Genomic DNA, 17,983 nt, shown 5'->3' on the forward strand with positions numbered 1-17,983 from the left:
TTTCTCCCCAGGCGACACGGCTCAGTTTGAGCCTCCTAGAGGTTGGCTTTCTCCCCAGGCGACACGGCTCAGTTTGAGCCTCCTAGAGGTTGGCTTTCTCCCCAGGCGACACGGCTCAGTTTGAGTCTCCTAGAGGTTGGCTTTCTCCCCAGGCGACACGGCTCAGTTTGAGCCTCCTAGAGGTTGGCTTTCTCCCCAGGCGACACGGCTCAGTGTGAGCCTCCTAGAGGTTGGCTTTCTCCCCAGGAGACATGGCTCAGTTTGAGCCTCCTAGAGGTTGGCTTTCTCCCCAGGCGACACGGCTCAGTTTGAGCCTCCTAGAGGTTGGCTTTCTCCCCAGGCGACACGGCTCAGTTTGAGCCTCCTAGAGTTTGGCTTTCTCCCCAGGCGACATGGCTCAGTGTGTGCCACCTAGCGGTTGGCTTTCTCCCCAGGCGACATGGCTCAGTGTGTGCCACCTAGCGGTTGGCTTTCTCCCCAGGCGACATGGCTCAGTGTGTGCCACCTAGCGGTTGGCTTTCTCCCCAGGCGACATGGCTCAGTGTGAGCGCAGCGCTTTTATTCTAGCTTGTCTGGAACGCCCCCATTAAAGTGCTGCACTTCCTGCTTCTCTCCGAACCAGGAAATAAACAAGTCGGTGGTCGGGTTTAATTTAACAGGCGGTGTAAGGCTACAGAGCCCTTTTATAAAAGAAAATAGCCACCGAATTATAGCTATTTGGACAAGTTATCGCCTGTCACCATGGCCGGCTTCTTCAAGAAAAAGACAGTAGATAGTAAGTGTACACCGACTCGGTATTTCAGCTAGCCGACATTAGCAAAGTTAGCTTCAGTCGCTTATAATCCGAGAGTGTAAAACTTAACGTTACACACTAGTCTCTAACAGGTAGGCTCAGCATTACTGAACATTCCTATTACAAGTCAAAATGTTGAATAAACTTAATGTTTTTCCTTATTTTTTTAACTAGTTTTTGTCGTTTAAATAGGAGGTAATCTGAGAGGAGGGGGAAAAACACAGGGAAGTGTTATTAGCCAGCCTTTCAATACTCTGGTCTGTATAGAGAACCACAGAGTCATAACACCAATAACGTAGCAGTATGTTGGTCCTTCTGGCCGGAGTAGGTGGCGATACGGTATCCACAGGAAACGTTTGCTCTGCCCGACGTTTTGCGGTCCAGGTAGGTTCTGTCACTTGGATTTTCAGTCTCTTCATGCATAGAGACCCACATGATGATGATGATGATGGTGCTGCTGCTGTAAAATCCCCTCAGCGGATCTCTCGTCTGTCTCCTCTCTCTCTCAATTCAAAGGGCTACATTGTCATGGGAAACGGATGTTTTGGCTATGACCAAAACAACTGATATAAACAATAACAATTGTTTCTCTCGCTCTCTTCTCCTCTCTGTGTTTGCCAAGTACTTATCTTGTAGTCTTCTCTCCCACCGCTACCAAGGCCAAGTACTTATCTTGTAGTCTTCTCTCCCATCGCTACCAAGGCCTAGTACTTATCTTGTAGTCTTCTCTCCCACCGCTACCAAGGCCAAGTACTTATCTTGTAGTCTTCTCTCCCATCGCTACCAAGGCCTAGTACTTATCTTGTAGTCTTCTCTCCCATCGCTACCAAGGACAAGTACTTATCTTGTAGTCTTCTCTCCCATCGCTACCAAGGCCAAGTACTTATCTTGTAGTCTTCTCTCCCCCCGCTACCAAGGCCTAGTACTCATCTTGTAGTCTTCTCTCCCACCGCTGTGTCTAGATGTGATAAAGGAGCAGACCAAAGAGCTGAGAGGAACCCAGAGACAGAACTTCCCTGGAGAAACAGGAAAAACAACTGGTGGGTGTGTAGTAGTAGTCTGTTCTCACAAGCCCTGCAAAGTCCAGTAGTGAATACAGAGAGTATCTGAGTCATGGATAATGTACAGTATTCAGACCGCCTCAATCTACACACACACACACACACACACACACACACACACACACACACAATACTGCATAATGACAAAGCAAAAAAACAGATTTCGACATTTTTACCTAGTTATAAAAATAACTGAAATATCACATTTTACATCAGTATTCAGACCCTTTACTCAGTACCCTTTCCCTCGATCCTGACAAGTCTCCCAGTCCCTGCCACTGAAAAACATCCCCACAGCATGATGCTGCCACCACCATGCTTCACCGTAGGGATGGTATTGGCCAGTGATGAGTGGTGCCTGGTTTCCTCCAGACGTGACGCTTGGCATTCAGGCCAAAGAGTTAAATATGGGTCCGTTAGGTGCCTTTTGGTAAACTCCAAGCGGGCTGTCATGTACCTTTTACTGAGGAGTGGCTTCTGTCTGGCCACTCTACCATAAAGGCCTGATTGGTGGAGTGCTGCAGAGATGGTTGTCCTTCTGGAAGGTTCTCCCATCTCCACAGAGGAACTCTAGAGCTCTGTCAGAGTGACCATCGGGTTCTTGGTCACCTCCCTGACCAAGGCCCTTCTTCCCCTGATTGCTCAGTTTGGCCGGGCGGCCAGCTCTAGGAAGAGTCTTGGTGGTTACAAACTTCTTCCATTTGAGAATGATGGAGGCCACTGTGTTCTTGGGGACCTTCAATGCTGCAGACATTTTTTGGTACCCTTCCCCAGATCTGTGCCTCGACACAATCCAGTCTCGGAGCTCTACAGACAATTCCTTCGACCTCATGGCTTGGTTTTTGCTCTGACATGCACTGTCAACTGTGGGACCTTATATAGACAGGTGTGTGCCTTTCCAAATCATGTCCAATCAATAGAATTTACCACAGGTGGACTCCAATCAAGTTGTAGAAACATCTCAAGGATGATCAATGGAAACAGGATGCACCTGAGCTCAATTTAGAGTCTCATAGCAAAGGGTCTGAATACTTATGTAAATAATGTTTCTGTTTTTTTAAATTTGTAATACATTTGTAAAAATGTCTAAACCTGTTTTCGCTTCGTCATTATGGGGTATTGTGTGTAGATTGATGAGGAAAAAAACATTAGTTAGTCCATTTTAGAATAAGGCTGTAACGTAAGAAAATGTGTAAAAAGTCAAGGGGTGTGAATTCTTTCCGGATGCGCTGTAGGTCTATGTGGAAAACACCTACCTTGAGCATGTTTGATATCATTACATTCATGCCAAACATAACAATGGAGTGACAAGAAGTTGGTATAATGGCACAAACAGGCTGGGACCCAGGCTAGTCAGCTCCAGGTTGTTGTCTTGGTTTCCAGCTTTGTCTTTTGTATACAGTACCCACCACCACGCTGGGCATTGTATATTGGGTCGGCAGGTAGCCTAGTGGTTAGAGCGTTGGACTTGTAACCCGAAAGGTTGCAAGATCGAATCCCCGAGCTGACAAGGTAAAAATCTGTCGTTCTTGTGATGTCATTATGGGGTCTTGTGATGTCATTATGGGGTGTTGTGATGTCATTATGGGGTGTTGTGATGTCATTATGGGGTACTGTGTGTAGATCGATGAGGGGGGGAACGATTTAATACATTTTAGAATAAGGCTGTAACAAAATGTGGGGAAAGGTCCACGGGGTCTGAATACTTTCCGGATGCACGCTGTCTCCCAGGAGATGGAGATTAAGAAGATGGCGAAGACTGGGAACAAGGAGGCGTGTACCATCCTGGCCAAGCAGCTGATTCAGCTGAGGAGACAGAAGAACAGAAGCTACGCCGTGGGTTCAAAGGTCACCTCCATGTCCTCTCAGACCAAACTCATGAACTCTCAGATGAAGATGGCAGGGGCCATGGCTACCACGACCAAAGTAAGTGTGGATCAGTGGGCTGCTTCTCTATGTCTCGCCTGTCTGTCTGTGTCTGTCTTCCTTTTGCAAAGTGTTACCAGACCATGTGACTCTCCTCTCCTCTCCTCTCCCCTCCCCTCCCCTCCCCTCCCTCTCCCTCTCCCTCTCCTCTCCCCTCCCCTCCCCTCCCCTCCCCTCCCTCTCCCTCTCCCGTCTCAGACTATGCAGGCTGTCAATAAGAAGATGGACCCTCAGAAGATGCAACAGACCATGCAGAACTTCCAGAAGGAGAACATGAAGATGGAGATGTCAGAGGAGCTGAGTAAGACTGGATCTATGTTACACATTCTATGTTGTTGTCCTCATGATGATAAGACTGGATCTATGTTACACATTCTATGTTGTTGTCCTCATGATGATAAGACTGGATCTATGTTACACATTCTATGTTGTTGTCCTCATGATGATAAGACTGGATCTATGTTACACATTCTATGTTGTTGTCCTCATGATGATAAGACTGGATCTATGTTACACATTCTATGTTGTTGTCCTCATGATGATAAGACTGGATCTATGTTACACATTCTATGTTGTTGTCCTCATGATGATAAGACTGGATCTATGTTACACATTCTATGTTGTTGTCCTCATGATGATAAGACTGGATCTATGTTACACATTCTATGTTGTTGTCCTCATGATGATAAGACTGGATCTATATTACACATTCTATGCTGTTGTCCTCATGATGATAAGACTGGATCTATGTTACACATTCTATGTTGTCCTCATGATGATAAGACTGGATCTATGTTACACATTCTATGTTGTTGTCCTCATGATGATAAGACTGGATCTATGTTACACATTCTATGTTGTCCTCATGATGATAAGACTGGATCTATGTTACACATTCTATGTTATTGTCCTCATGATGATAAGACATAATATTATTACCTATATAGTGTACTATTATTACCTATATAGTGTACTATTATTACCTATATAGTGTACTATTATTACCTATATAGTGTACTGTTATTACCTATATAGTGTACTGTTATTACCTATATAGTGTACTATTATTACCTATATAGTGTACTATTATTACCTATATAGTGTACTATTATTACCTATATAGTGTACTATTATTACCTATATAGTGTACTATTATTACCTATATAGTGTACTATTATTACCTATATAGTGTACTATTATTACCTATATAGTGTACTATTATTACCTATATAGTGTACTATTATTACCTATATAGTGTACTATTATTACCTATATAGTGTACTATTATTACCTATATAGTGTACTATTATTACCTATATAGTGTACTATTATTACCTATATAGTGTACTGTTATTACCTATATAGTGTACTGTTATTACCTATATAGTGTACTATTATTACCTATATAGTGTACTATTATTACCTATATAGTGTACTATTATTACCTATATAGTGTACTATTATTACCTATATAGTGTACTGTTATTACCTATATAGTGTACTGTTATTACCTATATAGTGTACTATTATTACCTATATAGTGTACTGTTATTACCTATATAGTGTACTGTTATTACCTATATAGTGTACTATTATTACCTATATAGTGTACTATTATTACCTATATAGTGTACTGTTATTACCTATATAGTGTACTGTTATTACCTATATAGTGTACTGTTATTACCTATATAGTGTACTGTTATTACCTATATAGTGTACTATTATTACCTATATAGTGTACTATTATTACCTATATAGTGTACTATATGCTATTATTACCTATATAGTGTACTACATTTGACCAGAGCCCTATTGCTCTGTGACCAATGGTTTCATCTGAAATGACACCCTGTCCCCTATATAGGGCCCTGGTAGACGGTAGGGGACTATATAGGGCCCTGGTAGACAGTAGTGGACTATATAGGGGATATATGTAGTCGTGTGCCATTTTGGACAACACCATTGTCATTATCAAGAAGCCCCTCCCCCATGTCACTCATGTGTCCATATATGGCACCAGTCAACAGTTTGGACACACCTACTCATTCATGGGTTTTTCTTTATTTTGACTATTTTCTACATTGTAGAATAATAGTGAAGACATCAAAACTATGAAATAACACATATGGAATCATGTAGTAACCAAAAAAAGTGTTAAACAAAATACATTTGAGATTCTTCAAAGTAGCCACCCTTTGCCTTGACAGCGTTGCACACTCTTGACATTCTCTCAACCAGCTTCATGAGGTAGTCACCTGGAATGCATTTCAATTAACAGTTGTGCCTTGTTAAAAGTTAATTTGTGGAATTTCTTTCCTTCTTAATGCATTTCAGCCAATCAGTTGTGTTGTGACAAGGTAGGGGTGGTATACAGACGATAGCCCTATTTGGTAAAAGACCAAGACCATATTATGGCAAGAACAGCTCAAATAAGCAAAGAGAAACAACAGTCCATCATTACTTTAAGACGAGAAGGTCAGTCAATCTGGAATATTTCAAGTACTTTGAAAGTTTCTTCAAGTGCAGTCACAAAAACCATCAAGCGCTATGATGAAACTGGCTCTCATGAGGACCGCCACAGGAAAGGAAGACCCAGAGTTACCTCTGCTGCAGAGGATAAATTCATTAGTTACCAGCCTCAGAAATTGCAGCCCAAATAAATGCTTCACAGAGTTCAAGTAACAGACATCTCAACATCAACTGTTCAGAGGAGACTGTGTGAATCAGGCCTTCATGGTTGAACTGCTACAAAGAAACCACTACTAAAGGACACCAATAAGAAGAAGAGACTTGCTTGGGCCAAGAAACACGAGCAATGGACATTAGACCGGAGGAAATGTTTGGTTCCAACCACTGTGTCTTTGAGACGCAGAGTAGGTGAACGGATGATCTATTTGTGGTTCCCAAATTGAAGCATGGAGGAGGAGGTGTGGGGGTGCTTTGCTGGTGTCTGTGATTTATTTAGAATTTAAAGCACACTTAACCAACATGGCCTCCACAATCACCTGACCTCAACCCAATTGAGATGGTTTGGGATGAGATGGACAGCAGAGTGAAAAGAAAAGCAGTCGACAAGTGCTCAGCATATGTGGGAACTCCTTCAAGACTGTTGGAAAAACATTCCATTTGAAGCTTGTTGAGAAAATGCCAAGAGTGTGGCAAAGCTGTCATCAAGACAAAGGGTGGCTATTTTTGAAAATCTCAAATATAAAATATATTTTGATTTGTTTAACACTTTTTTTTTTGGTTACTACATGATTATTTCATAGTTTTGATGTCTTAACTATTATTCTACAATGTAGAAAATTGTAAAAATAAAGAAAAACCCTTGAATGAGTAGGTGTGTCCAAACTTCTGACCGGTAGAGTGAGTGTGTGTGTGTGTGTGTGTGTGTGTGTGTGTGTGTGTGTGTATGACAAGGGATGTTTTATAGGACTCTTCTCTCTCTGTCCCCTCCTCTCAGTTAACGATACGCTGGATGAGATCTTTGAGGCATCTGGAGATGAGGAGGAGTCTGACAGCATCGTTAACCAGGTTCTGGACGAGATCGGCATCGAGATATCAGGAAAGGTGAGACATTATTAGTATTTATTGGGAAATATAATGTGTTATCAATGATGTACCTGATTTATTTATTTAATAAAGGCAGAATAAATCTGGAGACTAAACCCTGATATTGGGAACTGTAAGAGAGATCCTTGGGGCTGGTTTCCCAGATATAGATTAAGACCAGTCCTGGATTTAAAATAACTTTCATTTGGATATTTGTAATAGGACCAGGGTTAGTCTGTGTCCGGGAACCTGGACTTGTATGTAGCATTATAAACTGGCTGGTTCCAGCCCTGAACGCTGATTGGCTGACAAGGGTCCTACTGGGTTAGGGTCCACCTGGGTTAGGGTCCAACTGGGTTAGGGTCCACCTGGGTTAGGGTCCACCTGGGTTAGGGTTAGGGTCCTACTGGGTTAGGGTCCTACTGGGTTAGGGTCTTACTGGGTTAGGGTTAGGGTCCAACTGGGTTAGGGTCCTACTGGGTTAGGGTTAGGGTCCTACTGGGTTAGGGTTACGGTCCTACTGGGTTAGGGTCCTACTGGGTTAGGGTTAGGGTCCAACTGGGTTAGGGTCCAACTGGGTTAGGGTCCAACTGGGTTAGGGTCCTAATGGGTTTGGGTCCTAATGGGTTAGGGTCCTACTGGGTTAGGTTTAGGGTTCAACTGGGTTAGGCTCCTACTGGACAGGACACTAGTCTATCTCCTGTTACTGTAGTGAGACAGCTGGATGTACCAGTACACCCCCTGGACAGGACACTAGTCTATCTCCTGTTTCTGTAGTGAGACAGGTTGATGTACCAGGACACCCCCTGGACAGGACACTAGTCTATCTCCTGTTTCTGTAGTGAGACAGCTTGATGTACCAGGACACCCCCTGGACAGGACACTAGTACTGTGGAAATACTATGAATGGTGAACGCTTGGGAGAATCAAGGTTGAGTTGATTCATTGTTCTTATTGATCGTAGATGGTGAATGCTTGGGAGAATCAAGGTTGAGTTGATTCATTGTTCTTATTGATCGTAGATGGTGAACGCTTGGGAGAATCAAGGTTGAGTTGATTCATTGTTCTTATTGATCGTAGATGGTGAATGCTTGGGAGAATCAAGGTTGAGTTGATTCATTGTTCTTATTGATCGTAGATGGTGAATGCTTGGGAGAATCAAGGTTGAGTTGATTCATTGTTCTTATTGATCGTAGATGGTGAACGCTTGGGAGAATCAAGGTTGAGTTGATTCATTGTTCTTATTGATCGTAGATGGTGAATGCTTGAGAGAATCAAGGTTGAGTTGATTCATTGTTCTTATTGATCGTAGATGGTGAACGCTCCTTCAACCAGCAGAAATAACCCCACCTCTTCTACCTCGAAGTCAGACGGCATCTCCGACGAAGACATCGAACGACAGCTCAAAGCCTTGGGAGTGGACTAACACACACACACACACACACACACACACACACACACACACACACACACACACACACACACACACACACACACACACACACACCCTGTGCCTGGACACACACACACACACACACACACACACCCTGTGCCTGGACACACACACACACACACACGACTCCCCATGCTCTGTTTCTGACATGTCTTTTCTGGGATATAGTGACACTATTATATTTATATATATATATATATATATATATATATCTCTATCTCGTCTGTATGACTATAGATGCCACTGCATGTAGTTGTAGATGTCCTGCTGTGTATTGGGGTCTATGCAGTGGCCACACAAGGAGAGAGAGGTTGAATAACAACACCTACTACGTTCATTAGCGTAGCGTAGCGTTAGCGTAGCGTTAGCGTAGCGTAGCGTTAGCGTTAGCGTAGCGTTGCAGATAAAATGAAATGTCACGAATAGAGCCTCATTCTACATGTCAGAGAGGCATGTGTTTTTTTGTTTGTTCTGTAGAGCATATTCCTACCTGAACGTTGCGAAACGTTTTCGTCCTACTGATGGTTTTCCACCTGTGTAACAGGAAGTACAGGAGAATGCTGCTATTGTTCCAGGTCAGCGCTCCAAAAGGTCACGGGATTTATCAAGATTAAAGTTAATAACAGCCTATCAATGGAGAAAAAAAAATGTAACTTTTAAAATTCTTTTTATTAAGAAACAGGAAGTTGAATTGCATGTATAACTGCTGATTTTATACTTGTTGACAGTCATTTCTTTTCATTTTGAATACATGAACAGTAGAATCTGAAACTGCCTTTTACCACCCTGGAAACCAACTTTAGGATTAGTCCATTTTTCATCCCCCCACTTAGCCCCACCTCTCCCCCCCCCCCCCCACTTAGCCCCACCTCTCCCCCCCCCACTTAGCCCCACCTCTCCCTGTCCCCCCCACTTAGCCCCACCTCTCCCCGTCCCCCCCACTTAGCCCCACCTCTCCCCCCCCCCCCCACTTAGCCCCACCTCTCCCCCGTCCCCCCCACTTAGCCCCACCTCTCCCCGTCCCCCCCACTTAGCCCCACCTCTCCCCGCTCCCCCCCCCCACTTAGCCCCACCTCTCCCTGTCCCCCCCACTTAGCCCCACCTCTCCCTGTCCCCCCCACTTAGCCCCACCTCTCCCTGTCCCCCCCACTTAGCCCCACCTCTCCCTGTCCCCCCCACTTAGCCCCACCTCTCCCTGTCCCCCCCCCACTTAGCCCCACCTCTCCCTGTCCCCCCCACTTAGCCCCACCTCTCCCTGTCCCCCCCACTTAGCCCCACCTCTCCCTGTCCCCCCCACTTAGCCCCACCTCTCCCTGTCCCCCCCCCCACTTAGCCCCACCTCTCCCTGTCCCCCCCCCACTTAGCCCCACCTCTCCCTGTCCCCCCCACTTAGCCCCACCTCTCCCTGTCCCCCCCACTTAGCCCCACCTCTCCCCCGTCCCCCCCACTTAGCCCCACCTCTCCCCCGTCCCCCCCACTTAGCCCCACCTCTCCCCCGTCCCCCCCACTTAGCCCCACCTCTCCCCGTCCCCCCCACTTAGCCCCACCTCTCCCCCCCCCCACTTAGCCCCACCTCTCCCTGTCCCCCCCACTTAGCCCCACCTCTCCCTGTCCCCCCCACTTAGCCCCACCTCTCCCCGTCCCCCCCACTTAGCCCCACCTCTCCCCGCCCCCCCCACTTAGCCCCACCTCTCCCCCCCCCCCACTTAGCCCCACCTCTCCCCGCCCCCCCCCCCCCCACTTAGCCCCACCTCTCCCTGTCCCCCCCACTTAGCCCCACCTCTCCCTGTCCCCCCCACTTAGCCCCACCTCTCCCTGTCCCCCCCACTTAGCCCCACCTCTCCCCGTCCCCCCCACTTAGCCCCACCTCTCCCCGCCCCCCCCACTTAGCCCCACCTCTCCCCCCCCCCACTTAGCCCCACCTCTCCCCACCCCCCCCCCCCACTTAGCCCCACCTCTCCCTGTCCCCCCCACTTAGCCCCACCTCTCTCCCCCCCCCCCCCCCACTTAGCCCCACCTCTCCCCCCCCCCCCCCCCACTTAGCCCCACCTCTCCCTGTCCCCCCCCCCCACTTAGGTCCCCCTCTTATTTATTATGATCTAGGATCAGGTCCCTTGTATTCATTATGATCTAGGATCAGGTCCCCCTCTTATCCATTAGGATCTAGGATCAGGTCCCCCTCTTATTCATTATGATTTAGGATCAGATCCCCTCTTATTCATTATGATCTAGGATCAGGTCCCCCTCTTATTCATTATGATCTAGGATCAGATCCCCTCTTATTCATTATGATCTAGGATCAGATCCCCTCTTATTCATTATGATTTAGGATCAGATCCCCTCTTATTCATTATGATCTAGGATCAGGTCCCCTCTTATTCATTATGATCTAGGATCAGGTCCCCTCTTATTCATTATGATCTAGGATCAGGTCCCCTCTTATTCATTAGGATCTAGGATCAGGTCCCCTCTTATTCATTATGATCTAGGATCAGATCCCCTCTTATTCATTATGATTTAGGATCAGGTCCCCTCTTATTCATTATGATCTAGGATCAGGTCCCCTCTTATTCATTATGATCTAGGATCAGGTCCCCTCTTATTCATTATGATCTAGGATCAGGTCCCCCTCTTATTCATTATGATCTAGGATCAGGTCCCCCTCTTATTCATTATGATTTAGGATCAGGTCCCCTCTTATTCATTATGATCTAGGATCAGGTCCCCCTCTTATCCATTATGATCTAGGATCAGGTCCCCTCTTATTCATTATGATCTAGGATCAGGTCCCCTCTTATTCATTATGATCTAGGATCAGGTCCCCTCTTATTCATTATGATCTAGGATCAGGTCCCCTCTTATTCATTATGATCTAGGATCAGGTCCCCTCTTATTCATTATGATCTAGGATCAGGTCCCCTCTTATTCATTATGATCTAGGATCAGGTTCCCCTCTTATTCATTATGATCTAGGATCAGGTTCCCCTCTTATTCATTATGATCTAGGATCAGGTCCCCTCTTATTCATTATGATCTAGGATCAGGTCCCCTCTTATTCATTATGATCTAGGATCAGGTCCCCCTCTTATTCATTATGATCTAGGATCAGGTCCCCCTCTTATTCATTATGATCTAGGATCAGGTCCCCCTCTTATTCATTATGATCTAGGATCAGGTCCCCCTCTTATTCATTATGATTTAGGATCAGGTCCCCTCTTATTCATTATGATCTAGGATCAGATCCCCTCTTATTCATTATGATCTAGGATCAGGTCCCCTCTTATTCATTATGATCTAGGATCAGGTCCCCTCTTATTCATTATGATTTAGGATCAGGTCCCCTCTTATTCATTATGATCTAGGATCAGGTCCCCCTCTTATTCATTATGATCTAGGATCAGGTCCCCCTCTTATTCATTATGATCTAGGATCAGGTCCCCCTCTTATCCATTAGGATCTAGGATCAGGTCCCCTCTTATTCATTATGATCTAGGATCAGATCCCCTCTTATTCATTATGATTTAGGATCAGGTCCCCTCTTATTCATTATGATCTAGGATCAGGTCCCCTCTTATTCATTATGATCTAGGATCAGGTCCCCTCTTATTCATTATGATCTAGGATCAGGTCCCCCTCTTATTCATTATGATCTAGGATCAGGTCCCCCTCTTATTCATTATGATTTAGGATCAGGTCCCCTCTTATTCATTATGATCTAGGATCAGGTCCCCCTCTTATCCATTATGATCTAGGATCAGGTCCCCTCTTATTCATTATGATCTAGGATCAGGTCCCCTCTTATTCATTATGATCTAGGATCAGGTCCCCTCTTATTCATTATGATCTAGGATCAGGTCCCCTCTTATTCATTATGATCTAGGATCAGGTCCCCTCTTATTCATTATGATCTAGGATCAGGTCCCCTCTTATTCATTATGATCTAGGATCAGGTTCCCCTCTTATTCATTATGATCTAGGATCAGGTCCCCTCTTATTCATTATGATCTAGGATCAGGTCCCCCTCTTATTCATTATGATCTAGGATCAGGTCCCCTCTTATTCATTATGATCTAGGATCAGGTCCCCCTCTTATTCATTATGATCTAGGATCAGGTCCCCCTCTTATTCATTATGATCTAGGATCAGGTCCCCCTCTTATTCATTATGATTTAGGATCAGGTCCCCTCTTATTCATTATGATCTAGGATCAGATCCCCTCTTATTCATTATGATCTAGGATCAGGTCCCCTCTTATTCATTATGATCTAGGATCAGGTCCCCTCTTATTCATTATGATTTAGGATCAGGTCCCCTCTTATTCATTATGATCTAGGATCAGGTCCCCCTCTTATTCATTATGATCTAGGATCAGGTCCCCCTCTTATTCATTATGATCTAGGATCAGGTCCCCCTCTTATCCATTATGATCTAGGATCAGGTCCCCTCTTATCCATTAGGATCTAAAGCCAAACATGATTCTAGATCAGCACTCCCGTTGTGAGGCGCTTTGTGAACACGGCCCTGATATCTCAGAGCTGCTATACGGTGGCCAACTCTTGTCCTGGGGGAGCTATGCTCCTGCAGGGTTTTGTTCCGGCCCAACAGTCACAGACTTTATATTTATGTTTTTCTGCTATCCTCTCGTTTTGAGAAAGTGTAAATAAATAAATACAATTATTTCTCAGATATACAAGGCACTTCATCAGATCTTCAGTCTGAAACAGAAATGTCAGTAGACCCTGGTCTAAAGTAGTGCACTATATAGGGAATAGGGTCCTGGTCTAAAGTAGTGCACTATGTAGGGAATAGGGTCCTGGTCTAAAGTAGTGCACTATATAGGGAATAGGGCTCTGGTCTATAGTAGTGCACTATATAGGGAATAGGGCCCTGGTCTCTACATATGGAAAATGTTTCCAAATACCATCCTATTCTCTAGGGATGTAGTGCACTACATCGGGAATAGGGCCCTGGTCTCTACATAGGGAACATGTAGTGCACTACATAGGGAATAGGGTCCTCCTCTGGTCGGGCAGATCAGACGTGAGTCGTGCCCTGGCTGCAGGCAGGGTTAGTGGTAGTGTTGTTTGCCTTCATATACAGACCTTTCTATCCCGCCCAGGGCCATCCCTCTGTGGGCACGAGAACACCAGGAGACCCCCTGAATGAATGAAAGGACATTTTAAAATACATAGTTGCTTCAGCAGTTTTAGAACAATACAGTCATCAAAATGGACGATTAAAAACACAAAGTCTGACTTATTGCCATTGTGGTCCGTACCTGGCCATGAGAGCTGCCTGACCAGCAGATAAAGATGGCAGCACCCAGCTCTTTCTTTAAGCCCTGGTGTACCAGAGGATTATAGAAGTCAGTGATGACACTGAGTTGTCCAGCTGAGAGACACCAGACCCAGCACCTCCTGCAATCAGGAACAGAATTCCAGCTGCCGTGGCAACCTGGGGCTTGGTTCCGGAACCCTAGGGCCGGGAAGTTGGTGCACTTCCTGCCCCGCGATGCTGGTCGACCATGGAAACCAAGAAGGGAAATGGTGTTGCTGCAGGTCTCCGGGGAGAGCCAGCATGGAGTCATACACCTTGACCAGGAAGAGAAGAGGAAGTCATGCTGATACCTCAACTGTTAACATGCACTTTTAGTTTTAATACAGAACCATCATCACCTTGTGTATGTAGGTTAAAATGTCTACTCACCATCTTTAAAAGTTAATAAAACACCAGTCAGAGACATTTTACATTTACATTTTAGTCATTTAGCAGACGCTCTTATCCAGAGCGACTTACAGTAGTGAATGCATACATTTCATACAATTTCATACATTTTTTTTTTTTTTTTTTCCTGTGCTGGCCCCCCGTGGGAATCGAACCCACAACCCTGGTGTTGCAAACACCATGCTCTACCAACTGAGCTACAGGGAAGGCTAGTCTTTTGAAAATATGCTTGTTACTGAAAATAAAAACAGCTTTGCATAAACTAGTGGTGTCTCCAGATATTTGGATGCCAGGTAGGAACCTTGTCACTTGTATTCTCCAGAGCGTATTCTCCACTAAAAATAGTGCACTATATAGGGAATAGGGAAGAAGGAGAGATCTTTTAGCCTCTGACCTCGTATCTATCCTCACAGTTCATCCACATCGTCTCCCAGAAGGTCTGAGCGGTCACTATGCTGTAGCTGATAAAGACTGGGACTCTCCACGGCAACAGGACGAGATGATTACTGACCAGCCCACCACCCCTGAGATGAACTTTCATTAATCCCCCCCCCCCCGGGGAAATTAGTTGGTCATCCTTACAGCCATAGTATATTCACAACAGTTAAATATATATATATATATATATATCCCCCCCCCGGGGAAATTAGTTGGTCATCCTTACAGCCATAGTATATTCACAACAGTTAACATAAATATATATATATATCCCCCCCCCCCCCCCCGGGGAAATTAGTTGGTCATCCTTACAGCCATAGTATATTCACAACAGTTAACATAAATATATATATATATCCCCCCCCCCCCCCCCCGGGGAAATTAGTTGGTCATCCTTACAGCCATAGTATATTCACAACAGTTAAATATATATATATATATCCCCCCCCCCCCCCCCCCGGGGAAATTAGTTGGTCATCCTTACAGCCATAGTATATTCACAACAGTTAAATATATATATATATATCCCCCCCCCCCCCCGGGGAAATTTGTTGGTCATCCTTACAGCCATAGTATATTCACAACAGTTAAATATATATATATATATATATCCCCCCCCCCCCCCCGGGGAAATTAGTTGGTCATCCTTACAGCCATAGTATATTCACAACAGTTAAATATATATATATATAAAATCATATGATCATATATGATTGGTCAGGTAAAACGTGCAGTATAGTCTGCACAGTGGCCATTAAAGTGCAGGGTGATGTCATGCACTAGCGGTTCTGGGGGGAGGGGGGGGGGGGGGGCGGGCAGCGCCCCTGTGACAACAATTTTGGCCCCCCTAAATGTGGAGTATGAAATAATTTTTACATAACTCCTTTTTGCTATCTTTCTTTATTTTTTTTACATCCGTTATTAGACAGTGGCAACGCGGAACACTAATGATTATGAACATGGTCTTTTGCCTGCTAATGCAGTGAAGAAAACGATATGGCAACAATAACGTCTAACAGTACAACTGGCCCCCTCTAACAGTATAACTGGCCCCTCTAACAGTACAACTGGCCCCCTCTAACAGTACAACTGGCCCCCTCTAACAGTATAACTGGCCCCTCTAACAGTATAACTGGCCCCCTCTAACAGTACAACTGGCCCCCTCTAACAGTATAACTGGCCCCTCTAACAGTACAACTGGCCCCCTCTAACAGTATAACTGGCCCCCTCTAACAGTATAACTGGCCCCTCTAACAGTACAACTGGCCCCAGCTTGGCCCCGCCCAGTTGAAATAGTCTAGAACCACCACTGATGTCATGTGGTGTTGGACTGACTACCTGCAGCCTGACAGACATGGTGGTCAACAAGACTCCTGAACTACTGCTACCTACAGGGTTTTACTGGAGCCAAAACCGATCGGATCAATAAGGACATGATGCAATGAGACAGCGATAAATTTACCTTTGAGAAATGGGTCTGAAGAAGAGAAAAAAACTGCACTCTTCCTCAAAAGGTGTAGGTCTAGTATGAACCACCCGGGGTTACATCTCACATGGTCCGGAGTCGGCTCCTCGGGCGTTATATTCACATAGGCTTCATATATCCTCTACTGTATTTATTTATTTATTTAGCTCCTTTGCACCCCATTATTTCTACTTTGCACTTTCTTCCACTGCAAATCTACCATTCCATTGTTTTACTTGTTATATAGGTCCCCTGTGGATCAGTTGGTAGAGCATGGTGTTTGCAACACCAGGGTTGTGGGTTCGATTCCCACGGGGGACCAGTACCGGGAGAAAAAAAAAAAAAATTAAATGTATGCATTCACTACTGTAAGTCGCTCTGGATAAGAGCGTCTGCTAAATGACTAAAATGTTAAATTGTATTTACTTACCACCATGGCCTATTTATTGCCTTAACTCCCTTATCTCACCTCATTTGCTCACATTGTATATAGACTTATTTTTCTACTGTATTATTGACTGTATGTGTTGTTTTACTCCACGTGTAACTCTGTGTTGTTGTATGTTGTCGAACTGCTTTGCTTTATCTTGGCCAGGTCGCAGTTGTAAATGAGAACTTGTTCTCAACTAGCCTACCTGGTTAAATAAAGGTGAAATAAATAAAATTAAGGATGTCCCAATTCCAGGTTACATATACTGCCTTTACAGAGTATGTTTTTAAATGGCATAGAAATAAGGGGTAAAGGTAGATAAAAAAAATGTACTTGCATAAACCAAATTGTTTGACAAACTCAAAGGATGAGGTTGGTTTTTGTCAAAGCATCCCATAAATAAAGCAACCGTAAGCATTGGTCACCTGCTGCTCAACTGTGACCTAGTCCTTGGGAATCAACAGCCAGAACTGATTCCTTTAACAAGACAGTAGGGGGGGATTGATTTATACAGGTAGCACGCTGGTGTCACCGGTTAATTAATAAACGAGCACAAATCCAATAGCATCTCATGACAACAAATCGACGGAATGTAAAAGTATAACATGTTTTGATCATGTCGCCGTTCTGAAATGAGAGACACAGACAGATAAAATCACTAATTGACTTCATTCAATATTAGCCGGTGACAACGTTCAATTAGAAACGTTATCAAACACGTTGCAACAATGTTCCAATGTAACCCATAATATCAACACAACATACCTTCAATGTAGGGCGGGATTTTGTTTTTTAGTATCCTCCAATCACAATACGTATTTTTCTGCCGTAAACGATACAGACGTGAATATCATCCAATGAAATGTGTCGACGCGATACGTTAGGTTGGACGGTGGCGTCGTCGCTGTAGCTACGCGCTAGGCAAGACGAGCAGTATGGCGGAAGAAGAGATTGAATTTGAGTTAAAAGGTTTTAAAAAAGAATTGGAGAGTTTATTTGTCACTAACTCAAGTGAAGAATACGGACTTCAAAGCAAGTTATATTGTGTACGGTTCTGTAAGGTACGAAATGTATTGAAATCACATCTGGAAAAGCGAAAGAGTTGTTTTTTCCCCCCAGTACAGGCTCGAACTAGCTA

General features: G+C 44.6%; 1 protein-coding gene and 1 pseudogene across 2 annotated transcripts in view; both read left to right on the forward strand.

Annotated features, from left to right (window-relative positions):
- Positions 1-623: 623 nt before the first annotated feature.
- LOC106575010 (charged multivesicular body protein 2b-like) lies at positions 624-8,922 on the forward strand (annotated as a pseudogene). Its single transcript, XR_014381153.1, has 6 exons — positions 624-775; positions 1,756-1,833; positions 3,586-3,780; positions 3,979-4,081; positions 7,247-7,353; positions 8,648-8,922. The product of XR_014381153.1 is annotated as a charged multivesicular body protein 2b-like (transcript).
- A 6,685-nt stretch (positions 8,923-15,607) lies between these two features.
- Positions 15,608-17,983, forward strand: part of LOC106575011 (uncharacterized) — a 30,776-nt gene continuing 28,400 nt past the window's right edge. Inside the window, 1 exon segment of the mRNA XM_082963756.1 lies at positions 15,608-17,906. Coding sequence (XP_082819882.1) covers positions 17,781-17,906 — 126 coding nt within the window. The 5' untranslated portion in view covers positions 15,608-17,780.

The sequence above is a fragment of the Salmo salar genome, chromosome 17 (assembly GCF_965601325.2).
Source record: "Salmo salar chromosome 17, fSalSal1, whole genome shotgun sequence".
NCBI lineage: Eukaryota > Metazoa > Chordata > Actinopteri > Salmoniformes > Salmonidae > Salmo > Salmo salar.